This window comes from Bubalus kerabau, chromosome 1, assembly GCF_029407905.1.
Source record: "Bubalus kerabau isolate K-KA32 ecotype Philippines breed swamp buffalo chromosome 1, PCC_UOA_SB_1v2, whole genome shotgun sequence".
NCBI lineage: Eukaryota > Metazoa > Chordata > Mammalia > Artiodactyla > Bovidae > Bubalus > Bubalus kerabau.
In genome coordinates, this window is record NC_073624.1 from 129,459,485 (window position 1) to 129,486,714 (window position 27,230).

General features: G+C 40.5%; 1 protein-coding gene across 1 annotated transcript in view; it reads right to left on the reverse strand.

The window, feature by feature from the left end:
* The window catches only part of PCNX2 (pecanex 2), a 299,231-nt gene extending 279,638 nt beyond the window's left edge, over nt 1-19,593 (reverse strand). The window contains exon 1 of the mRNA XM_055588352.1: nt 19,441-19,593. Within this exon, the coding sequence (XP_055444327.1) occupies nt 19,441-19,593 (153 nt within the window). The remainder of the gene's footprint in view (nt 1-19,440) is intronic.
* Nucleotides 19,594-27,230: the final 7,637 nt, after the last annotated feature.

Here is a 27,230-nt window from a genome sequence, read left to right on the forward strand (position 1 = left end):
CATCTAGGTAAGACCATTTCTAAACAGAATAACAATGGGTTATCGCTCAGATGTGTCTGACTCTTTACGACTCCATGGACTATACAGTCCTTGGAATTCTCCAGGCCAGAATACTGGAGTGGGTAGCCTTTTCCTTCTCCAGGGGATCTTCCCAACCCAAGGATTGAACCCATGTCTCCTGCATTGCAGGCAATTCTTTACCAGCTGAGCCATAAGGGAAGCCCAAAGAAAATAGACAAAACAAAAGAACAACCAAGAAAGATCACCAACAGGAAAAGTCAAATTTTCATCACCACTGGCTTGTTTTTATTTCATGGGGGAAACAGTCCACACATAAATATAAACTCATAAATAAATAAATGAAAGAATGATTAAATAAGATAATATTAGACAGACAGATAATATATAAAGTCAATTTCCCTCCCTGAAAGCAGATAAGTATCACATTTACACATGTATCTCCTCATGAGAAGTTGTGAAGAACCTCAAGGAACATACAGGCAAATTAGGAAGGCAGATAAAGAGGTCATTAACAGCCTGCATCACCTTTTTTAACCTGTCTGTTATATTTCAGGTCTAAAATATATTTTTAAAATAGGCTAAAAGAAAAGGATGAAATAATGCCATTTGCAACAACATGGATGGACCTAGAGATTATCACGTTAAGTGGAATAAGTCAGAAAGAGAAAGACAAATATCATATATCACTTATGTGTGGAACCTAAAATAGGACACAAATGAACTTACCTATGAAACAAACAGACTCAGAGATGTGGAGAACAGACTTGTGACTGCCAAGAGGGGTTGGGTGGGAGGAGGGACAGATTGGGTACCAGAAGTGGGAGGGTGGAGAGAGGGAAAATTAAAGGAAGGTGGTCAAAACTTATAAGAGTAATAAGTACTGAGGATGTAGTGTACATGATGACTATAATTAACACTGTTGTATGATACATAAGAAAGTTAACACAGCAGGTCCTAAGAGTTCTCATCACAAGAATTCTGTTCTTCTCTTTCTACTGCATCCATTGTATGTATGAGATGGTTAATGTTAACTAAGCCTGTGTTTTGCTGTGATAATCATTTCACAATATATGTAAATCAAACCATCAGGATGTATATCTTAAATGTTGCGTGTCCATTATTATTCAATAAAAGTGGGAGGAAAAGAAGGAAGATTTTTGAAAAGTTTTTCATAAAAAATAAATCCCAGCAGGGCTTCCCTGGTGGCTCAGTGGTAAAGAATCCACCAGACAATGCAGGAGGTGCAGGCTCGATCCCTAGTCCAGGAAGATCCAGAGCAGCTAAGCCTGTGCACCATAACTACAGAGTCTGCTCTAGAGCCTATGCTCTTAAACAAGAGAAGCCATCATAATGAGAAGCCTGAGCACTACATCTAGAGAGTAGCTCCCGCTCAACCACAGCTAGAAAAAAGACCACACAGCACCAAAGACCCGGAACAGTCATAAATAAATTAAAAAATTTTTTAAATAAATAAATCCCAGCAAATGTCTATGAGCACAGATTAGCAAACTGCCATATACAAATTACATTCAAAAGCTGTTTTAACTATAATGTAACTTGGGTTTCATAGTATTCCAGTTAGTAGCGGTAGCAAAGAAAGTGCTCACAAAGACACATGGACTCCCCTGGATTTCCCAGCCTCCTTTGCAGTCTGGTGGGGGCCATGTGCCTACTTTTGGCCAATGGACTATGAGCAGAAGTGGTCAGTGTCACTTCTAAGCCTAAACAATTATAAGTTGGGTGCTTCCTCCATGCCCTTCTCCTCTTTAGCTGATCATGTCAGAGGTCATGATTTCCCAGATCTATCCACAAGATGATAGAGCTTCTTCAGCCTGGGCTCTTGGGTGAGTCTGTGGAACAAGGGCTTTACAAACCCCGGATGGACATATAACAGAAGCAAGAAATAAACCTTTGATTCATTGAACCTCTGAGATTTGGGGTGTGGGACCTAGCATGGCTTCACCTAAATGAATGTCGGGGTTCCATTTTATGAGGAAGCTTCCATTCAAATCAGATTAGAGATAAAACTCTAAGGCATTGGGAAAAGAAGGCTAGGGAAGAAGGATGAAAGAGAAAAAATTACATATGGATACTGGGGAAATTCATTTGGAAAAAAATTGACCTGCCACAATAAGAAGAGATATTACTTTTCAGTTCATTCTCATACCTGTGGGCTACAGCATAAGCTTAGTAATGTTGAAATTAAGAGAAGGCAACAAGTTAGAATTTGAAGTTAACATGAGTATCAGTAAATAGTTCGCAACTCAGGTAAGAACAGTTCCTGTCTCATAGTCAATGAAGGAACACTTAGAACTTTATCACATCACCAAAAAGCCCCTACACCACACCAGACTGTAGAGATACACATTTTACTGAAACTTTCCTTGGAGATAGGAAAGATGCCACAGCATGTGACACATGGCACATTATTCTTTCCCAAATCCTCTGCCCTAATGAGTCTTTTAAAATCCTCTCCCTTAAGCAGAGCCTCCAAATGGAATGAGCATCTTCTCTGTTCATTATTCAATAAAATAATAAATGACATCAATGAGATGTCCCCTTTTATTATTAATTTTTTGATATTTATTTATTTGGCTGTGCCCGGTCTTAGTCGCAACATGCAGGGTCTTCAACCTTCCTTGCGACATCAGGGTCTTTTAACTGCAGCATGTGATCTCTTAGTTTCGGCATGTGGGATCTAGTTCCCTGATGTGGGATTAAACCCGGGCCCCCTGCATTAGGATCTCGGAGGCTTAGTCACTGGACGACCAGGGAAGTTTCCGAATGTTCCCTTTTTATGCTATATAAATAAGCTCTGCTCAGATTCCCCCAATTCTACATTCCCAGGGAGATCACTGAAAATTACTTTCACAGCCATTTTACTGCTGATCTCATTATGCACAATCAACAAAAATCCCCAGCTTCTAAAATTTTCTCTCCTATAAGTGTACATGCAGGGAAAGGAGGGGGGTTTAGGAAGGACTCTGTCATGAATGAGCAGTTTTACATTTGTGCTTAATTTCAACCCCAAATCTTTCCCCCAATATAAGGTACATTCAGATTTTGAATAGAGGTTTACTTGCCCTAAGGTAAATCATAATTCTCTCTCCTTTCCATGAACTTATCATTTGAACACATCTTTACTAACAATAAGAGGCAACATTTTTTCAAAAATATATCCTTGGCCAAAGATAAGCTATATGTCACTTTCTGATCCATTACTAGGATAACTAGTCATATCATCATTCGACTGAACTTTTTTCTGACAAAATTCATGAAAAATAACATGTTACCAACTAAGCATTATGAATACAATAGTTTGCATTTCTTGCTAAACTGGGTTTCTCGGGATTTAGCATTCCCTAGGAGCACCTGTCTGTGTGTATACCCCAATGGTTCATAGCTCTCCCCGTGGGACCCACCTCTGCTCCTTCTGCTCAGAGCTCTGGTTCTTTCACAGTCACCATTCCTATATATATATATATATATATATATATATATATATATATATATATCCTTTTATTGTGGCAAAATACATATAACAAAATTTACCATCTTAACCATTTCAAAGTGTACAGTTCAGGGGCATCAAGTCCACTAGTAGTGTTTCGCAACCATCACCACCATCCATCCAGAGAGTCTTTCATCTTCCCAAACTGATGAACTGAGCTTTCCTTGGGAGCTGACAAAGCCAAGTTCAGGGAGAAGTCTCGAGAAGTCGCTGACTCATTGCGAGGAGTCAGGCTCCCACGCTAGCTGCTTGGTAAGTGCTCCTGAGATGACAAATGTGGGTCTTGGGAGGGAGAGGGATCCTGCAGCAATGACATCACATGAGGAGACCAGTACCGCGAGAGGCACTGGATGATGGAAAGGGGACCAATGGCCCCAATCTCCTGAGTCAGAGCAAGGAAAGGGCTTAAAGAATTAGGCCTGGTGGTGGGCATAGCGGGTGCACTTCTGTGCAAAATGGGAGTGGAGATTTCTAAGGGAAGATTTTCTGATAACCAAGGGACATGAGTAGGACTGTATGCCTCTTTCTTGGTATCAGTCTGCTTCTCCAGTTCCTCGCAGATGGAGACACTGAGGCCCCCCGTCCATCCCATTCTTCGGCTACCCACAGATTGGTCGCTGACCTGGGGGCAAGTCTTTCTGCCGACATACCAGCCACTGTAGGGGGGACAGCTGAGTCTTTCTGGCATCCAGTACAGTTTCTATATGACAGCATCAATGTCTTGACTTCCTATAGGACACACCCTACTCCTAAATGCACACCATTATATCACGACCCATGGATGCTCAAACTGACCCATCTTTGGCCAGCATCTACAAGTTTAATCCCAAAGCCTTTCAACATGACCCTAGTATTCTTCAACAGTTTCTCTGACTTTAGGCTCTTTTATGTTTTCTGCCCCAAACCTAGAATGGGCCATTTCTCCAAAGAATCCTACTATCTTTAAGAAGGAAATGGTACTTAAAGACCAGAATCTGACTGTGAGATTTGTGCATCCTTATTGGGTTATCATTGATTCTAGGTGTTCTGTTCAGTTGCTAAGTGGTGTCTGACCCTTTGTGACCCCATGAACTGCAGCACTCCAGACTATCCTGTTCTTCACTATCTCCTGGAGTTTGCTCAAACTCATGTTCACTGAGTGATGCCATCCAACCTTCTCATCCTCTGTCACTCCTTTCTCCTCATGGCCTCAATCTAAACAGAGCTAAAAATATGCATTTTTTAGAAAAAAATAAATCATGATTTCAGATGGGTATTTCCAATTCAAATGGTCGATTACAAGGTTCTAAGTAACTTCTGTGATTTCATTTGTACTTGTCTTCTCTTATTGCTGAACTCTTGATTCCTAATCACACCTTCTTATTGTCATCATAGATCTATAAATATAATAATTTCAAAATAATAGTATAAAATCTTTTTGATGACAATAAGATAACCAAATGCAATTTAAGATGTTTTTGGTGTTTTTATCTTTAGGTTATATTTCAGTAGGCCTAGAAACCATGTTTAAAGTCATTTGAAATAGTTTTTGCTTGAGTATGCCACCAAACTATCAATAAGATTCATTCCTTTTTGCCAGCTCTGTTAATATTCTCCAGTCTATTTCCTTTACTTTTATATTAGTTTTTTCTTAATTTATCCTTTAATTGTGTCTTCTTAAAAACAAAAAGGTAAATGCTTTCTATTTCCTTCCTAATTTTTAGCCTAATTTTAACTTCTGTTTTTTTTTCTACTTAATAGTAGATCCTAGAGATCACTCTATAGCAGTCTACTGTCCCATTCCCTTTTTTACAACTGCATAGTAGTCCACTTTGGAAGTGCCATATATAATTCATTAACCCATTCCCTATCAATTGATACCTATTTCTAGTCTTTTATTATAATAAATTGTGATTCATCTTATACATATATCCCTCTGAATTTCAGAGAATGGTTATTTGTTTAAAGTATATTAGGTATTACCTTTTAAATCTTTGCAACCCAGATATGCCAAAATCACATTATTTTAATATCTACTTTTCTTAGATTATTACTAAAATAATCATTCATGTGGTTATTGAAAATATATGTACGTATATATATATTTCTGTCAGTTGTCTATTTTTGTCCCTTTTCAAGGTGTTTATATTTTTATTATTGATTCTTAATTATTCATTCAAAGATGGTCAGTTCCACAAGGACAAGACCAAGTCTGTCTTGTTCTACATTATTCTCTCAACACCTAGCCTGGTATGTAGCAAACAGTTGCTAAAAAATCTTGGTGAATAAATAAACATTTATGATAGATACGCAAGTCTACATGTTTTAATTTTTCTCCACTTAATAATTTTACAAACTTAGAGAAGCTACTCAGTTCAGTTCAGTCGCTCAGTCATGTCCGACTCTTTGCGCCCCCATGAACCACAGCACGCCAGGCCTTCCTGTCCATCACCAACTCCCGGAGTCCACCCAAACCCATGTCCATTGAGTCGGTGATGCCATCCAACCATCTCATCCTCTGTCGTCCCCTTTTCCTCCTGCCCTCAATCTTTTCCAGCATCAGAGTCTTTTCCAATGAGTTGATATTCATGTCAAGTGGCCAAAGTATTGGAGTTTCAGCTTCAGCATCAGTCCTTCCAATGAACACCCAGGACTGACCTCCTTTAGGATGGACTGGTTGGATCTCCTTGCAGTCCAAAGGACTCTCAAAAGTCTTCTACAACACCACAGTTCAAAAGTATCAATTCTTCAGCACTCAGCTTTCTTTATAGTCCAACTCTCACATCCATACATGACCACTGGAAAAACCATAGCCTTGACTAGATGGGCCTTTGTTGACAAAGTAATGTCTCTGCTTTTTAACATGCTGTTTAGGTTGATCATAACTTTCCTTCCAAGGAGTAAGCGTCTTTTAATTTCATGACTGCAATCACCATCTGCAGCGATTTTAAAGCCCCCCAAAAATAAAGTCTGCCACTGTTTCCACTGTTTCTCCATCTATTTGCCATGAAGTGATGGGACCGGATGCCATGATCTTAGTTTTCTGAATGTTGAGATTTAAGCCAACTTTTTCACTCTCCTCTTTCACTTTCATCAAGAGGCTTTTGAGTTCCTCTTCACTTTCTGCCATAAGGGTGGTGTCATCTGCATATCTGAGGTTATTGATATTTATCCCGGCAATCCATTGAGCCTTCATAAATATCTATTTCTGCTGTGAAATGGGAATAATAGCTCCTAACAGGATTATTAACTATTGTACTAGTATAGTTTCTGGTACTTAATAAGCACCAAATGCTCGTGTCACTTATCACCATCACCATCATCATCATCTATGCATCATTCATCAATGCCATGGAATAATAAATTCAGATACAGTGTTTTGAAGTGAGTAAGGAGCTACAGAGCAAATGTTTTTATTGCTTGCCTGACCCATGACCATGACCTGTCGTTCAGTCGTGTCCGACTCTTTGCAACCCCGTGGACAGTAGCCCACCAAGCTCCTCAGTCCATGGGATTTTCCAGGCAAGAATACTGGAGTGGGGCACCATTTCCTTCTCCAGGGGATCTTCCTGACCCAGGGATCAAACCCAGGTCTTCCGCATTGCAGGCAGACGCTTTAACCTCTGAGCCACAGTGAGAAATGTTAATATATAATAAGAAAAAAATAATTATGAAATAAGCCCAACAGTTGTTTTCTTGGTAAAATATTTGTTTCAGGGATATTTCTTATTTTCCGATTTTTATTCTTCCCTGATTAAGTATTGCATGATAGTCTTTTTTTCTTTTAAACTTTTAAATTTATACTGGAGTATACAGCCTATTAACGGTGTTGTCACAGTTTCAGGTGGGCCGCGAAGGGACTCAGTCATACACATACATGCATCCATTCTCCTTCAAGCTCTCCTCCCATCCAGGCTGCGACGTGCGAAGTTCCCTATACAATAGGACCTTGTCAGTTACCCATTTTAAATATAGCAGTACAGTGTACATGTTTATGTACAGTAATGTAGCAGTATAGTGTACATGTTTATCCCAAACTCCCTAACTATCCCTTCCCCCATCCTTATCATATGACATTCCTCATATGTTGAATCTACAAAGAAATTATACAAATGAACTTCTTTACAAAACAGAAACAGACTCACAGACTTCAAGTTGTAGTCTTTAAAGGAAGAATAAGTTATCAAGAGATTAGGAATACCAGTAGGAAATAAGTATTAGCGCTCTTCATTTTCTTTTGAGATGATAAAGATTTGGAAAAGGAATTAAACATACATATAACCCTATATAAAATATTCCCAAGGTCCCCCACAGTCCCAACATTTCTATATTTGTTTTTTGTATTTAAGATCAGCCAAAATCAATAAATGAGGTAAAATCAGTCAATGGTCTTTTCATTTTAAATCCAAGTTTCCTATGATGGGGAAAAGACTGTATTTATTACATAAATGACATAAATATTCTCTTTTATTGCCATCTAAGTAGTAAAACAAAGGTTGTCAGAGAAACAACAGCACCTCCCATTGCTTCTTAAACCCATAGCAATCAGACTGCTACTCCGCAACACTCCACTGAAAATGTTCTTGTCAACATCTCTAAAGACAACAATTTAATCCAATTTTCTAAGCAGCACTCAACAACAGCATAATTTGAACTTTAAGGCAATTCAATACTAGGAGTAACACCTTGGTTTTCAAGCTTCATTTTTAATGATCTGGATCCAGGCCACCACATTGCAGGGGGTATACTGAAGTGCAACTGACCACAGACACTCTTCCAAAATTGTGAATTCCCATATGAGTTAGATTTCATTAATGGGAAGAGTGATTTGATTATCCACTGTGTATGAAGCAGCTCTCCGGGGACCACAGGGGAATTCAAATTGCATCCTCATCCTCAAGATTCCTCCAAACTTGGAGGAAGGACAGGTCTCCCTTGACTCCACATCTCTCTCTAGATATTACACTGCACTATTTCTCACTCCCTGCATGAAAGCATGGTCTTTCCCACCTGTCTTCACTTCTTCACCTCCCATTGAATAAAAAAAAGGAAATTATGAGACCACACTAATAAGCATGACAAAACTATAGGGCAGAGGGAAAAGGAAAGCCTTTCTTTACAGAAGAATACCTAACCAATAAATAGAAAATCACCATTTTGCAGCCATCATTAAGATAATTATCTTAGCTGAGCATCATTAATTTATGGTACAATCATGAATGAAAATTTTGAGGAGTGATATATGGGGGCTTCCCTGGTAGCTCAGAAGGTAAAGAATCTGCCTACAATGCAGGAGACCTGGATTCAATTCTAGGGTTGGGAATATCCCCTGGAGAAGGGAATGGCAACCCACTCCAGCATTCTTGCCTGGAGAATCCCATGGACAGAGGAGCCTGGTGGGCTACAGTCCATGTGGTTGCAAAGAGTCAGACATGACTGAGTGACTTTCACTTTGACTTTATAATAATATGTACAATCTCCAGGTTTCCGCTCCCAGATTATTTGTTAAATACAAGGGGAAACCGGGTGGGTACCTTTACAACAAAGAAATCTGACCAACACCATCTTTGCTACTAAGTCACTTCAGTTGTGTCTGACTCTGTGTGACCCCATAGACGTCAGCCCACCAGGCTCCCCCATCCCCAGGATTCTCCAGGCAAGAACACTGGAGTGGGTTGCCATTTCCTTCTCCAATGCATGAAAGTGAAAAGTGAAAGTGAAGTCGCTCAGTCGTGTCCGACTCTTAGCGACCCGATGGACTGCAGCCCACCAGGCTCCTCTGTCCATGGGATTTTCCAGGCAGGAGTACTAGAGTGGGGTGCCATTGCCTTCTCCAACACCATCTTTACCAATGACCAAACTTAACAGCACTAACAAAGGGGGAAATGACATTGGGTGGCCCTGATACGATCAGGACAAGACACATCACTTGGTATTCATTCCAAAAAATGCATAATCACACATCTAATTGCAAGGATGCAATAAAAAAGGATCAAAATTGTGGGACATTCTGCAAAACGACTTTCACTGGCACAAAAGCAAAAACAAAAAAAAAAGACTTGAAGAACATGTTCTAGAATAAAGGACAGAGACATCACAACTAAAAACAATGTGCAATCCTTGATTGAAACGCAAATCCAGAAAAACAAAACCAAAAGCCCAGCTAGGCAGGACACTATTGGCATAACTAGTGAAATTTGCATGCGAACTATATATCTGACAAACGTTATATCAATGTTTATGAGTGTGACAATTATATGAGAGAATGTTTTTTTCCTTAAGAGATACCTGACGAAGTTTCTAGAGGGAAGTGTCTTGATGTCTGTAATTTATTCTCAAATGATTCAGCAAATTTTAAACTGTATAACCATGAGAGTGATGAAGTAAATGTGGCAAAGCATTGAGAACTGGTGACTCAAAATGAAGGGTATATAGTATTCATATTCATTGTACTATACCTGTAACTTTCCCATAGATGAGGGATTTTCCAAAAATAAAAATTGGGGGATAAAAAATAATATCCTACCTCAAAGTTGACTAAAAAATAACTCATCACTGTATCTCACCATGCTGAAGAAAGATCTCATGGTCTACTATCTTGGTTTGACTAGCTCTTAATCACTCAACAGACTCCAGATTAGAAATTCTTTCCTTTGCAAAGCCCTTCTAAACACCAAAGCCAGAAAGTGGCCTTCCATCTTTACTGTAAAGCATCTTGCACTTCCCTTGAAATAAGTTATCACTGTGTCATTTATATCTGTTTATCTTTACCTGTTAACAAGGAGAGATACCAATGTATCATTAGCCTGTTGTTTCCCCAATATCCAGCTGAACACTTGGCACTTTGATGTAGTAGACATAGGTCCAACAAATAGGTCCAGTTCTTTTCTGGTCACACAGTAGGACTGTACTTTCCACTGCCCTTGGAGTACAGGAAAGTCCTGATGAAGAAAAGTCTGAGTGCAATGGGCATGTAGCCTGGAAATCTACATGCCTGTGATAAGCAGGACCCCCTCCTAACCATGCTCTCCATTCCCAACTAACCATGTTGGACATACAATACCAATTTTTAAAAAATGGTAAAACCAGGGAGATTTTGAGGTTGTTACATCAGCACAAATCAGCATATCCTGACTGTTACATACATGCTCAAATACTGAAAGAAACAATTCAAATAGACAATGTTAAATATCATCTGAAATACTTAGTCATCTTCATAGTTTAAGTCTCTCAGTCATGTCTGACTCTTTGCGACCCCACGGACTGTAACCTGCCAGGCTCCTCTGTCCATGGAATTCTCCATCCAAGAATCCTGGAGTGGGTAGCCATTTCCTTCTCAGGGGATCTTCCCAAACCAGGGATCACACCAGGTCTCCTGCACCATCGTCAGATTCTTTACCATCTGAGCCACCAGCCAAAGCTCTAGTCTTCATAAGGAACAGGTCAAATAAATCACTCTTTACTCACACAGTGGCATACCATGCTGACATTAAAAATAATGAAATAGCTCTTCATGAAATGCTCTCCAAAATAAAGTGGAAAATACAAGGAGATGTAGTACAGATAAATGGCTGCACACAAAATAGTGAACTGGCAGTGCTAACCGAACAGCCAAGGTAGGATAGATATCAGATTCCAGGACAACTTCTGGAACAAAGCACATCTAGAAATTTCTAAATAGGTTATGACAATGAGCAAGATGACCCTAAAATCCCTCACCCAAAGTGAGGATGTAATGGAGTCCAGAATGAGAGGATTCATGAAGATTGTTGGAGGGCCCCATTGGTAGTCAGTGAGCCCTGTGTATCTCTCCTGCACAACCAGGAGAAAGGCTTTGGTGGGATCACTAAGAGTCTTATTATGGTCCTGACAATTAGGGCAGGAAGTATGATGCCTGATTTTTCCCAGAAGAACTAAAAGATGAGAAACTGGCCGGCTAGTTGCTCTGATGGAGGGATGAAGGAGAAGTTGTTATGCTGGGGTTTGGTTGCCCTCCCAGTCTGTTCACGGAGAGAATATGTGAGTATTTGCATAGACTCTGTGTGCAAATGACTTCAGGGTTTGCTTTAGAAGTTCAGAGGGGCCCTGGACCAAAAGAAATCTGGGGTGGACTGCCACGTGTCAAAGAACTGTGGAAGGAGTAAGCAACCAGGCAGAATAGAGATACAGCAGTCCTCCTCAAGGAAACTGAGTAGGAGAAACCTGGCAAGGAGAACAGGGTCTCTACAGGACACATGAAAGGACCTCGCTGGAGAGAGTCAGCTGGAAACGTGAGCCATGTTTCAAAAGCTGACAGCCAGATTACCACCACACTAGTTAACAAAGAACTTTCCTACTCTTCGATGCCAAAGGCATTAGAACATCAGCCAATGTGTGAGAGAGAAAAGTGAAAAAAGGCCAGGCCATCCTCATATCCCTGAAGCCTGGCATCACCATATGGAATTGGACAAGCTGAAATCCCAATCAAATCCGTGTTTTGTTATTTAAAGCAACTGTAAAGCCTTGTATTATCTGTGACCTGAAGTCAAGGGCCTTGTACATTTTTATCTAAGAGTAGAGAAAGAACTCTCTACAGAGCAAATTAAAAGAGTGGATGACAAAGAAGGCTGCTTTGGGATTAAACCTCAGAACCCCAAAGTCAAACTCAGTCACATGGGACCAAATGTCACTTGGAAGAACGCACAAGAGACAGTACATGGTGGCTGCCCCTCAAAAAACATACTGGATACAAGTGAGGAAGGGAAGGTAACTTTCCCTACACAGTCCTTTGCACATACTCAGTGGTTGGATCTCTTCATGCCAAAGTGCAAAAAATAGATCCCCTGTTGCAAAATATTCTGCACACTGGCATGAAGAGATCCAGACACTAAGCATGTGCAAAGGACTATGTAGGAAAAGTTAACTTGTGAAATTACGTGGATTAGAGGTGGTATGGCTGAATGGGTACCAACTCCAACTGCTGGGCTCTAATTCCGGTTAGGTCACAACTAGCCATGTATCGTGACACTTCTTAACCAACCTCTCCACGCCAGTTTCATCACCTGTAAAGTGGGAATAATGACAGTGGCGCCCTGGTTCACTGAGAGGAGGAGACGTTTAGTTCACGCAGAGCTCTTCCAACACTGCCAGTCTATATGTGCTCAGTGAGTGCTGGCTGTTACTATTACCTATAATAAGAGCAATGCTAAAGGCGAGAAATTCATCAGAAAAAAAGGAAAAATTTTGAATACCATTAAGAATTAGTCCATTTTTTGGCACAGATACAACTATTTGCAGGTCAGGAATAGAGACATCAAGGCTGTATATTGTCACCCTGCTTATTTAACTTCTATGCAGAGTACATCATGAGAAATGCTGGACTGGAAGAAACACAAACTGGAATCAAGATTGCCGGGAGAAATATCAATAACCTCAGATATGCAGATGACACCACCCTTATGGCAGAAAGTGAAGAGGAACTCAAAAGCCTCTTGATGAAAGTGAAAGAGGAGAGTGAAAAAGTTGGCTTAAACCTCAACATTCAGAAAACTAAGATCATAGCATCCGGTCCCATCACTTCATGGGAAATAAATGGGAACACAGTGGAAACAGTGGCTGACTATTATTCTGGGCTCCAAAATCACTGCAGATGGTGATTGCAGCCATGAAATTAAAAGATGGTTACTCCTTGGAAGGAAAGTTATAATCAACCTAGACAGCATATTCAAAAGCAGAGACATTACTTTGTCAACAAAGGTCCATCTAGTCAAGGCTATGGTTTTTCCAGTAGCCATGTATAGATGTGAGAGTTGGACTATAAAGAAAGCTGAGCACTGAAGAATTGATGCTTTTGAACTGTGGTGTTGGAGAAGATTCTTGAGCGTCCCTTGGACTGCAAGGAGATCCAACCAGTCCATTCTAAAGGAGATCAGCCCTGGGTGTTCATTGGAAGGACTGATGTTGAAGCTGAAACTCCAATACTTTGGCCACCTGATGCAGAGAGCTGACTCATTTGAAAAGACCCTGATGCTGGGAGGGATTGAGGTCAGGAGGATAAGGGGACGACAGAGGATGAAATGGCTGGATGGCATCACCGACTCAATGGACATGGGTTTGTGTGGACTCCGGGAGTTGGTGATGGACAGGGAGGCCTGGCATGCTGTGGTTCATGGGGTCACAAAGAGTCGGACACGACTGGGCAACTGAACTGAATAGAGATACAGATGTAGAGAATGGACTTGTAGACACGGAGGGTGGGAGAAGAAGAGGGTAGGACAATTGGGAGAGTAGGACTGACACATATATAGTACCATGTATAAAACAGAGAGCCAGTGGGAAGATGCTGTATTGTACACGGAGCTCAGCTTGGTGCTCTATGACGACTTAGAGGGGTGGGATGGGGGGTTGGCAGAGAGCTCAAGAGGGAAGGGATATGTGTGTACATATATCATTGTTGTACAGCAGAAACTAACACAACATTGTAAAGCAATTATACTCCAATAAGAAATTAAATTAAATTACAATTTTAAAAAAGAACTAGTCCATTTTTTTCTTCTGTAGGATGTAGAAAAGAGATTTAGAGTAGAAAAAATGACAATAAAGTTGGTTAAACTGTAATAATCTGAGACACCAAATGGTTAAAATCAGAAAACAATAATCTCCTGATAAGTATCACCTTCCACGCAAAATAAATCACACCAAGGGTATTAAATAAAGTATTAAACATTACAATTGGAAAAATAACAATATGTCTACAGAGAGTGGCATCCAAATAAAACTAGTCACTAATTGGGAGAGAGGGAAGTGCAGGTGGGGTTGGAGACATAATACATTTTACCACCAGAAAATTAGTCATGAACTTGCAATATTTGAAAGAAAGAAAAGTGAGGAAGAATACTCTTTTTGGAAAGTGTTGCAGAGGCCGACATCCTAGAACAAGGCAGGTGCTTTTTTTTTCAATCACAGACACAAAAAGCCAACTGGCTGGCAGACGTTCATGTGTCTAAATGGCAGAAGATGAGGAAGAGCAGAAGAAATTTTGCAGAAGGCGGCAAGGTCACTCAAGAAAGGCCATATTAACTTGAAAAGATTGAAGACGACTGCCCTAGGATGCCCAACAGAGAGGGACATCTCTGGTAAAAGTGCTTGCATGAGGAAAGCAAAGTCCCCATGGAGCCAAGCTCTTTGTACACAAAGTCCAAACAATGATCTGGAGTGGCAAAATTTTTAAGACAACTGCAAGGGATGGCATCCAGCCCAAGTCTAGAAGGCTCAGGTCTGCACTTCTTTGGAAGCCCAGGGCCCAGAGAAGATTGCCTTCAAGCATCCCTCAACCTCAAACCGATTTTGTTTCAGGCAGCTGAGGGGAGGAAGAAAGAAGTTCAGACATTCAAGTGGATTATGGGAAAGTGTAAAGCCTCCAGCATCTCAATGTGAGTATAAATAAAGTCACCAGAAGTAGAAGCACCAGACAAAAAGCTTCTACAAATCAAAGAAGACTAAGTATGAACCATGTGATTCAACAGCAGAAAAAGCATTTCTCATGAAGAAGCTGAATATGAGCGCTAGAACTAACCAGGGTGAGAGGTGCCCTCTGGGACCAGCAGTGTACCAAGCAGTCCAACAAAGTAACAACAACAATCAAATGGACCCATCAGGCCTGTCATGTCAGGGTGTGCAGGCTGCGTACTGTACAAAGGCCTCCAGCTGACAGGGTTAAATGGTGACTCAAGTCCAGCCCCCAGGTCCAGAGCCAGGAAAGGGTGTCTTTTTGGACAGACCGCCTTTCCATAATTCACATAAAGGCATCTTCTATGCTAGAAGCAGGAGCGAAAAGGGGTAGCCAAAGAAATACAGAACCTAAAGAAAAACAGTTATGTACCCAAATGGGGGGTGGTCACAGACCATGATAGAAGAGTTACCAGCTAGGTGTGACAAAGATGACCGCTGTGCACAGACCACCCACTGTATGTCTGGTGTGACACAGCCCCTGACAAGATCCACTTTATTATCATTATAGCAATTAGAAACAAAGTGGTGTTTATCCAAACAGTCTTCAAGTTTAAATTAAAAAGCAGAACTAGAAACAGAATGCCTGCATGCTAAGTCACCTCAGCCGTGTCCGACTCTGAGCGACCCCAGGACTGTGGCCCGCCAGCTTCCTCTGTCCGTCAGATTCTCCAGGCAAGAGTACTTGCGGGTAGTGGGTAGCCATGCCCTCCTCCAGGGGCTCTTCCCAACCCAGAGATCAAACCCTCATCTCATGTCTACTGCATTGGCAGTTGGGTTTGTTACCATGAGTGTCACCTGGGAAGCCAAGTAAGTCTGGCTAAAAGACAAAAAAAACTGAGGAAAAATAAAGCCACAACCATAAAATAAAGAATAAAAATATATAATGCCTTATATGAGATCTTGAAGAATGTAAAGTTTCCACCCCATTTTTTCCTGTATTCAGGTTGACTTTACCACCTCCAGATGCTCAGAACTTCACTTGAGGACGGGTCACTGCTTCAGGGAGTTCAAATCCTCTCTTGTATATCAGTATATCAGGTCAGGTAACACAGTGCTATGACAAGGCCAAAGACTTGGAGACAACAGGACCTCAGCTAAAATTCTGAATTTTACTACCAACTATCTAGATGGCCTTGGGCAAGTAACCTATGCCCTTTGGATCTCAGTGGCTTAATCTAAAAAAAAAAAAAAAAAAAATCCCCATTTCACAGATGAGAAAACTGAGGCCCAGAGAAGTGAAGAGACTTGCACAAAATCACACAGTTGATAAGTAATAGGGCAAGGACATCTTCTGACACTAGTCTGGTGCTGCCAGAACTTATTCTGGGTCAGAATCATGCCCAGGGTGCTCCCATTTTAAAGCTCTACATGAATCTTCAAAGAATAAACATAAGAACACATATAATAAATGAGAAACCAAACATCTCTGACGACAAATGGATCTTTCAGCTTGCCCAAACTAAAATTAAGCTCATAATAAATCAAAGTAAAACTCTTCTCAAACGCTCTAAAATGACCTTTGTTTTTAGGTATGTATTTTGAGCATTTCTTGAAAATATATAGTTTATGAATGCTAATAAATAACCTATTTTCTACCTAGACCTAAATAAATGCTGGGGCTTAGAGATTAGTTTGCTTTGATAATTAATAACAAAAACTGTATTTCCCTATTCAAAGTCCCCATTAAATTAAAGGCTGGATTCTTCTTACAGAGCAACTGTCTTGACTAATCACATTTAAACAAATTGTGAAAAGCCCATAAAAGTTCAGTTTCCCTTAAATAACAGAACTTGATATGTCCCTGCTGTCAGCAAGCAGCCAGGGATCTTTCTGGACTATGTTCTCATAAGTGGAACAAACTGAGAAGGATGGTGACAATTTCAGGCGGCACTGAAGTGCAGAAAAATATATTTAGGCATCAAAACCCAGAGAACAGAATCCTCCACTGGGGAAGAAGGATCTTTCATTTCTAAATTAATTTTCAGAAACCAGAAGACCAGAGCAAGAAAAGGACTGCCTGCACTTTTTTTCAATAAGATAGGCTATCTTATTCGAAAACAGCAATATAATGAATACACTCACATTAAATGATTCTGTAATGATTAAAAGCACAATGGCATAAATATATAAAAATTTCAGTATAACTGGTTTGATCCAGAAAACCCGATACAAAAGTATTTAAGGTATCACATTTTTTATTTCTAAACTCTTGAGATTTAGCCAAAAATTACTTTGAAATATCATTAAAGAGAAATTTAGCTAAGGACAATTTCCTATTCACAAATATAAAGTAGAAATCAAGCTACTCAATGAAACATAATTAGGTAGAAATTAAGGGTTCTGATCATACACATACATCAAATCTTAAAAGGAGTTATGCAAAAAGGAGCCCATAGTCATTAAAAAAATCTGCAGGAATTATATTAAACATTAATTTGGTTGTTGCTGAGGAGTGGGATTAGAAGTGAAGTATGTATTGCTTTCATTATCAGGAAATACTCTGAATGTGCTGTGAGATAGACAACCTAATACTGACTGGAACAGAAGGACAGGAAGATTGATTTTATTTCCACCCGTTTATTATGTATGAGATCACTGTTAACCAAATACAGGGCACTCTGCTAGGTACAACAAGGAAAACCAAGATGAATCAACAAAATCAAAACCCATGTCCTCAAAAAGCTCACAATCCATGAGTAGAGCTAAAATACATGTTCCAACAACTAAGTACAGAATTCAGAATATCCCACAGTACTGACAGTAAATAGAGAATGGTATTAGGGCAAGAGAGAAAAGAAATTAATTCTAGATAAGTTGAAACAAGGATACCTAGACAGAAATGGCCATTCCACTGGGTTTTGAAGAATGGACAGATTTTGGCAAGTGAATGATGTGGGGAAAAACAGTACTGAGAAGTAGTTTGATTCATTCATTCAATCAACTGTTAACTAATTCATTCAGTCCTCTATTCATTAATTCATTCAATCCTCCTATGAACCCTGTAAGGCTGCTACTATTGGGTACACAAACCAGGAAGCGCAAGCTCACACAACCACTGAGCAGAAGAACCAGAACTGAACCCAAGTTTGGCTCATCTCTCCCCTGTGCTGCCCCTCTAGGCAAAGAGAAAACATGGGGAACTCTATCCCGTGAAAACATGAAGGATAAGGTCACACAAGAAAAGGAAACAAATTTATTAAAGGGTCTCCAAGGATCAGCCATTTTATTGTGTTTTTTACATGAAATTTTACTTATTCTTCCCATGAAATGGTCATTATCACATCTACTTTAAGGGGTGACAAACTAAGATTTAGTTAGTTTGACCAAGAACAGGTCAAACAACTAATAAGTAGCCAAACAGAAATTTACACCAGGTCTGCATCCAATCCCAGGTCAAAAGCCAGAAAGATGAATAGCTTTACATGTTGATAGAAGCCCCAAAACAACACTGTTCTAGTATTTTTCTCATTTTAAGGACAAAAGTTTTTTAATCAGATAAAGTAAAAGTAACTTGCTCACAGAACTAGTAAGGAGTGAACCCAGAATTTAATGTAGGCAGCCTGACTTCAGAGCCAGAATTCTGATCCTATGGATAAGCTAACAGAAAGAGTAAATAGGAATGAAATCACAGACAACCTCTAATGGCAACATGGGACTCTGTCAGCCATGCAAACTCATGAAGTTTTTGCTGTGGGGAACATGATCAAGTTATGTTTTAGAAATTAAGTCCTTCAATAGGCATATCAAAATTCGATTCCAAACACATCTCATATCACCTGGAGCACCTTACTTGTAGAGCTTTTCAAAGAGGGTTAAACACTGTTTCCACTGGGTTTGTTTACCTATGAAGGTCATCTATGCAGTTATTCAGCAAGCAGTCAACTGTGTAACCTCACTAAAGGGTCAAATAAATTACATTAGATTTCTTCATCATTACTTTTGTCTACAGATTTCTTTACAGAGTGGTGTGGAAACTGCAAATGGAGTAATTGATCACTGAACCTGCCTTCCCAAAGCAAAACAGGAAAGGGAAGAAAAGGGGTAACAGATTAACAACCGAAATAGCTTTGCTTTTAACATTTTATGTTGCCTTCTGGCTATCATGCACAGCATCTTAGGCTAAATATTGTCCTAAGCTACCCAGCCAAGGGGCCTGGGGCTGTTCACATATAAAATCGGTTCTACACTGCACAGCGACAAGCAGAGTCTGACTCATCGGAACAGCTAGCATCAATTCTTAATGAGTGCCAGAGCCCCCAAAGTCCTTTCTACTTCTGCGGGGGGAGTCCCTCCCTGATCCTTTCCCTGTACTTTCTCTGTACCAAATTCCTGAAGACTTTCTCCATTCCAGCTCTTAGGAAGCACTGCCAATCCTTTCCATCCTGAAGGCAAACTCGCAGGCTTCCCCAAGGCTTGACCGGCCCCCAACCCCCACTCACCAGGTGCAAAGCCAGGGGCAGCAGGAACAGGAACAGCCACAGGTAGAGGTGGCAGCTGTTGGTGAACTTGCTCTGATCGGGGTCGTGGTACCAGCCCCCGGTGAGCGCGGCCCACACGCCCTGCCGGAGCAGCTGCAGCACCTGAGACCCCATGACTGCGCGCTGGGGCCAGCACGCGCCGCGCTGCCCGCTGCCCGCGGCCCGCCGCCCGGACGCCCTCAGCTTTAACACGCGGGGCCTCGGGCGGCGTCACCGCCACCGTCCCCGCCCCCGCCCCCTCCAGCTCCTTCCGCCCCACGACCGAAACTCCAACTGCCTTTCTGCCCGGACCCGCGAATCGCGGCGCCGGAGCCGGCTGCTGCCACCGGGCAGGTGGGCGCCATGTCCGAGGGAGGAAGGATTTTCCCATGGTGCTCAGAGGCGGCTGCTCTGAGGATGCTCCAAAGGCTCCTCCCAGAGCCCGCCCAGAGTCCCTCCATCGCTTTCCCGGTGGCGGGGGAGGGGAGGTGCGCGGTTGCGGCGGGGACGGGGGGCGGGGAGGCGGGGGAAGAAGAATTTTGGAGCCCCTCCAGCCTCTTTTTTTTGCCTCTGCCCACTCTCCCCTCCTTTTCGCCCCCATCTTTCTAATAGGGAATGTGAAAGGCTTAAAAATCAAAGATGTTCTAATGCAGAAGAGATAAACCAGGACAAGTTCCTTTTTTTGCAGCCTGCACCAAAATAGTTATGTAACTCCAGCTCCTGTCACACATCACTCAATGTAATTTCTTCCTCTGAGCACTGCCTGCACGGTTTCGTTCTCCTTAATTAACCGCTGACCTCAGACGTTCTTTTAGCTAAACTCTACCTCTGCCCTTGACACTGAGCTTTTTCTTCCCTGATTTTTTTCCTTCCCACCCACCCCCGACACTTTGTTCAACTTGACAGATAAAGAAGATAACCACCTTTTGGGAATAATTTCAGAAGCCTCAGTTTGCTTGTCTTTTTACATGTTTCCTAGAACATAATCTCAGGCATCCATTGGGTATACTATTTAGAGAGGAAGATCCACTAGAAAGGTATCACTGAACTAATAATCTTCGACCTTTTATAGTAGAGAAATTTCAGATTCTCTTCTGAAAGCAGGCTTTGGACAGGGAAGAAATTAAGAGGAACTTGCTTTCTTAGAATAAAGGAAGGAAGCCCTCATCATTAGTAATTGATAGCCTAAAGTAAATGAGCTTCATATTGTTGAAGAGAACAAGTTTTGGGAAGCTGGAGGTAAAAGGGAATTTGTTTTCCTTAGGAACGACTAGAGGAAGCCTTGTGTGAGTTAGAATCTTTGGAGAAGAACAAGGATTAGAAGGTGCCAAGATCCTCAAAACATGCCTTTTCTGCCTCATGCTTACCTCACCTGACATGCACACCTGTGCATGCCCTGGCTATGCTCTAGTCTGCAGCAGCTTTAGTACGTGGCTGCCTTAGGCAGGCCCAGGACAGGCACACAGCCTCCCTGTGCAGAAATGAAACAAGCCAAGGGCCATCCTGAGGAGCAGGTCTGGGACATGTAAGTCCCAACTCACGCTGATATGTAAACCTACAGTTTTAACCACTCCTTAATCTATTCAGCATTCATCTGTAGGAATGACTAACCAAAACGTACTAATGCTGCTTTCTGTACTAGAAAAATCATTTTCTCATAGACTCAGAGGATACTATACTTGTTTTTATATGGACTCATTACTTGAAACCTATCAGGCTCTCTATAAATGTTTAATGAATCAATCAGTCAATCAACTCCACAGGAAAGATCCACACTAAAGGATCATCTCACGTGCTTCGGTCTAGGAGGAATAGCCATGCAACAGATCTATTCCTGCATTGAAGAAGTGCCTTTATTCATTCATGCCCGATTCATCAAAATATTTAATGAGCACCTTCTGTGTGCCAGGCATTTTGCTAAAGACAGAGAAAGCAAGTATAAAATATATATACAGAGTCACTACCATGGAGTTCACAGACTACTAGAGGAGACAGACAAATCAACAAAGACTTAGAATTAAGTGTGCTGTGTGTACATTTAATAGGACTGAATATACATCTGCTGTTGCTTGCCTGTGTGTGTGTTGCTCAGTCACGTTTGACTCTTTGCAACCTCATAGACTGTAGCCCAGCAAGCTCCTCTGCTCATGGGATTTTCCAGGCAAGCATACTGGAGTGGGTAGCCATTTTCTTCTCCAGGGGGCCTTTCCGACCCAAGGATTGAACCCATGTCTCCTGTGTCTCCTACATTGCAGGCAGATTCTTTACCACTGAGCCATCTGGGAAACTCATGGAGGTACACAAATTGAAAGGCAGACTGTTGGACTGTACGTTCTGCCCACTGTTCCTATGCTAGGAGCCACTTCAAGGATGCAGCCTTGAGAGAATAATATGTGGTTGACACCATCTAAACTGTATACATTATGGCCTCTATGTAAACTCTTAAGTTTCTGGCAGGAAGTTGTGGCAATCTGCCTGTCTTGTAGCCACCCATGACAAGCCTCGTATATAAGTTCCCTTGCTTATTAAACCTGCCACCTACCAATCTGGAGTGGCTGCCTCCTTCATCTCTTCCTTGGCTTCTTTTGAATCAGTTCAGTTCAGTCGCTTAGTCGTGTCCGACTCTTTGAGACCCCATGGACTGCAGCACGCTAGGATTCCCTCCATCACCAGCTCCCAGAGTTTACTCAAACTCATGTCCATCAAGTCAGTGATGCCATCCAACCATCTCATCCTCTGTCATCCCCTTCTCCCACCTTCAATCTTTCCCAACATCAGGGTCTTTTCCAATGAGTCAGCTCTTCGCATCAAGTGGCCAAAGTATTGGAGCTTCAGCTTCAGCATCAGTCCTTTCAATGAATATTCAGGACTAATTTCCTTTAGGAGGGACTGGTTTGAATGGATTATCTTTTATTGTTGAAACTTTTTATATTACCTTGAAAGTCATAAACCTGTAAGCCTTTTTTTTTTAAAGTGGTCAGAAATATAAAGTAAGATATTTCTAATGGTGGTAAAATTTTGCAGTAGAAAGAATAATGCCAGGACATGGAGGACATGTATATAGAAGGAGCACAGAGGAGTGCAGGCAGGGCGTAGGTACTTTTGTGTCAGAGTTGGAGGTAAAGTGAAGATTATTTATATTCAGGGATTTCTTAAGTATCCATAAAGAATTTGGAGAGAGCAGAGAAAAAATAGACTAATCCTCAGTCAGTAGGCACGGAGAAGCATGGAAAGAAGGACAATAAGACTGCATTTAGGAGAAATTCCTAGTGAATAGAATACTAACTCTTCACTCCGAGATAACTTGAGATTTTCCCAAATATGCCTAGTATAAGAGTAAACATATAAAACACATTTTTGTCTTTTTAATTGCATATTGCTGTTGCTGCTAATTCGCTTCAGTCATGTCTGACTCTGTGCGACCCCACAGACGGCAGCCCATCAGGCTCCCCCGTCCCTGGGATTCTCCAGGCAAGAACACTGGAGTGGGTTGTCATTTCCTTCTCCAATGCATGAAAGTGAAAAGTGAAAGTGAAGTCGCTCAGTCATGTCTGACTCTAGCGACCCCATGGACTGCAGCCTACCAAACTCCTCCGTCCATGGGATTTTCCAGGCAAAAGTATTGGAATGGGGTGCCATTGCCTTCTCCGTGAAGTAGAAAACACCAATTATTATTACTGTCGTTATTGAAAAAAGGGGAAAAAAAGGCAGAATGGCCTTTACTCATCTGTAACACTGGGTGGCACCCGAGCACTGCATAAAATGAAGTAAACCATAGCCTACTGCAGACACTGCAAAGCAAGACTTTCATCAAGGGTGAATTCATTACTCCAGAAAGCTTGCCCCCAAAATGATACTTCTACATTCACCTGATTAGTTTGTTCATGTCTTCTGAAGACCACTGTGGGTGGCCATTATTTATCTAAATCAATTTTTAACCTTATATACCAATTAGTGTCCCCAAAGAACAGAAGTAATAGCACCCAAGGTATATTCTAAATTCTAATTTAAAACTTTTCAGAAATAAAAGAGGACTTTACCTATAAACATTAAAAGGGTACATTATGCCCCTATGCCCCAAAACATAGGGGCATATATTCCTGTGAAGATAGCTCCTAGGGCAACTGACATCTCCCGAGCAGGACCTTGGTGAACTCACTCTTCCGCGGAAAAAAAAAAAAACAATGAAAATACAGGCAAAGCAATCAAAAGCAACCATTTCAGTACCATGAAAGTTAACCAAACCATAGACTGAACTTCAGATCATCCACACAAGAGGAATTATTGAACTTAGGTAAGACAGTAGGGTCTGTGACATTTTAACAGGAGCTACTCCCATCTCTCCTTCCTTTCCAAGCTCAGTGATCCACCCTACAGAACCCTATAGAAAGATAAAAGGACATTTTGGGCTGAAATGAAAAGACCCTGGACAGCAACTCCAATCCACACAAACAAACAATGAGCACCAGTAAAGGTATCTACCCAAGTTTATATTAAAAACATATAAATATATTCTCCTTTATAACCCCTCTATTCTCATAGCTGCTTTTATGAGAATAAAAGGGGACTTCCATAGGGATTTCCCTGGTGGTTCAGTGGCTAAAACTCCATGCTCTCAATGTAGGAGGCCCAGGTCTAATCCCTGATCAGGGAACTAGATCTCACATGCCACAACTAAGCGTTCACATACCAGGACTTCCCCTGTGGTCCAGTGGTTAAGAATCCACTCACCAAGGCACGGTTCTATCCGTGGTCGGGGATCTAAGATCCCACAGGCCACAGGGCAACTAAACCTGTGTGTCTCAACTAAAACCTGACTCAACCCAAAATAAATAATATAAATAATAAATAAACATTGTTTTTAAAAGAGTTCGCTTGCCTCGACTAAAGATTCTGCATGCCGCAATGAAGATCAGAGATCCCACATGCTGCAACTAAGACACAGCACAGCCAAATAAATAAAACAAATAAATAAATATTTTTTTAAATATTTTAAAAAATAAAGACAACTGCATTAAGCAGGAATTCCTCCCTAGTATTGTTCTAACATGCAACATACACATTTTCACTTTGTTAAGTGAATAAGTTTTAGGAGTCTATTTTTACTGCAGAAAAACTACTCTAACACAGAAACTGTTGGCTTGAAATAGTATACAAATGTAATAAAACCTGAGAGTTGTCATTGTAAGGAAATATCTTACAGACTGGAAAGATGGAGACCCAAGTTATACAGTTCTACATTTTTTGGTAACAATGTCCTCTTCAAGGACTCAGATAACCTACCAACAGCCACTGGAGCGATGGTTCCAAAGAAAGAAACTGGAAAAGAAAAGAATATGTGTGCATATGGACTGTTCTGGGTCCGTTTAGCAAAAAATAATTGAATTATTTCCAAGCAGAACACCAGAGCCCTGAGTAGCCTCAGCGTGTAGCTGATTCACCAGCCTAAATACCTTCTTCGGACTTGGAAATAGATTACAATTGAAATAAATTAATTTCTGTTGCATTAGGTCACCAAAATTGGGGGATCCATTTGCTACTGCAGCTTAGCCTGCCCTAAATATAAGAAACAATGAAAATAAATTAAGCATAGAAATCAAGAAAAACAACAACAAACTCAAGGAAAGCAGATAGAAGGTATAAATGAGTATAAATGCAGAAATTAATCATTAGAAAAGAGAAAAGCAGTAGACTTAATAAATAAATACCAAAACACAAAAGTTTTGTTGCGGTAGGACAATAAAGTAGATAAATCAATGGCTCTCCTGAACAGAAACAAAAGTAGAAAGCATAACTAGGCAAAAAGAAATTTAAAGCAAAGAAAATAGAAAGAAAGAAATTAAAATAATCATAAGAGAATACTTTGCTAAAGAATATTTAAATAAATGTGGGAACCCACGTGAAATAGGTAATTATCTAGGAAAATAAAATTACCAAATCTCAGCCCAGAAGAGAGAAAATCTAAAGCAAACAATGACCTTATGGAATTAATAGAGAATATTATGAAATGGTACACATTCAAGAAGCACAAAAGCCAAACTGTTGCACGGCAGATTTGTTCAAACTTTATGAGACAGGTAATTCCAGTATAACTAAACTGTTTTATAACACTGAAAAAGAAGAAAGACATTTCCAAATCCTTTATATGAAGGTAACATAACATACATTCCAAAAATTAAATAAAATATTGTAACTGTAGCTAATCACAATTATGAATATTGATGCAAAAATCCAAATTATACATTAGCAACCTGAATATAGCACCACATTAAAAGCAAAGGCAGGCTCATTCCAGGAAAACAAAGATGATTCAGCCCCTAAAGGGTGCCATTAAAGGAGGTAAATTTAGGACGTCCATTATGAAAACCATTACTTGATATAATCTGGGAACACTGGTCAATGTCTTAGAGAAGATAGCACATGATGAAAACTTTAAAGGCTACCAAAGGAAAGCGATCATGGATTCCCTCATAGCTCAGTCGGTAAAGAACCTGTGGGCAATGCAGGAGACCTGGGTTCGAGTCCTGCATGGGAAAGATCCCCTGGAGAAAGAAAGGGCAACCCACTCCAGTATTCTTGCCTGGAGAATCCCATGGACAGAGGAGCCTGATGGGCTATAGTCCATGGGGTCACAAGAGTTAGGCACAACTTAGCAGCTAAACAACCACCACCACCAAAGGCAATAAAAAGACCCAACAGAAAATTGTGAGCCTGGACGATTTCAATGTTACAAAGTTTTGGGTGAATTAATTTGCAGCCCTATTTGGGAAATCCCAATTTAGGATTCCTAATTCCTAAATCCCAATCCCAATTCCTAAATCCAAATTTAGGAAACCCAAAGGAACAAACTAAAAATACACACAACATGGATAAATCTTACAAATATAAGCTTATTGAACACAATTAGCTCAAAAGAATATGTGCACATCCTGATTTCATGTATAATAAATTTGAAAAGAGGTAAACCTAATTTATGATGTCAGGATAGGAGGTTTCTAGGTTTCTACTGATGTTCTGTTTCTTGATCTGTGGGCTGCTTACACAAATGAGATTAGTTTGTGTTCTGTATAGATAAATAAGTAGAACTGCCAGGAAAATTCTGGAAACAACTATTAGTGAGGAGGATTAGTCCTAGCTGACACTGTAGTACTGTGGTCCTGGGGCACAGGTAAACAGAAATGTCAGAGAGATAGAAGGATGGAGGGGGGACAGGGGAAGATGTGAAGAGGAAACTTAAGGAAAATCAGTTTCAATAATTAAGGGATACTTTTCTACTATGACCTAGAATCCATAAAGGAAAAAAGATGCAACTATGTAGAATTTAAAAGAAAAAGAACATTTAAAAACTTCATTAAAAAATCAGACAGATAAACCAGAATGGAAAAGAATATAAAAAAGAACATATGTATACGTGTAACTGAATCACTTTGCTGTGCAATAGACATGAACACAACATTGTAAGTCAACTCTGCTTCAGTTAAATAAAGAAATAAAAATAAAGTATTTGGCCAAAAAAATTATGCAGAGAGAAAAAGTCTAGGCATACCAGTAAAAATATGTTTACCTCATAGTCAATAAGGTACACATATCTTGATACACATATCAATATATGTACATGTAAGGTACACGTATATTGATAAGTCATTTAATAGGCACAGACCTCCTAAATATCAACAAAAAATAAGGTCAACCAAAAATGAACAAAAGGAAAGAACAGTTCACAAAAAGGGTAATTCAAATGACTCAGATGCCTGAAACGATGTTCAGTCTCA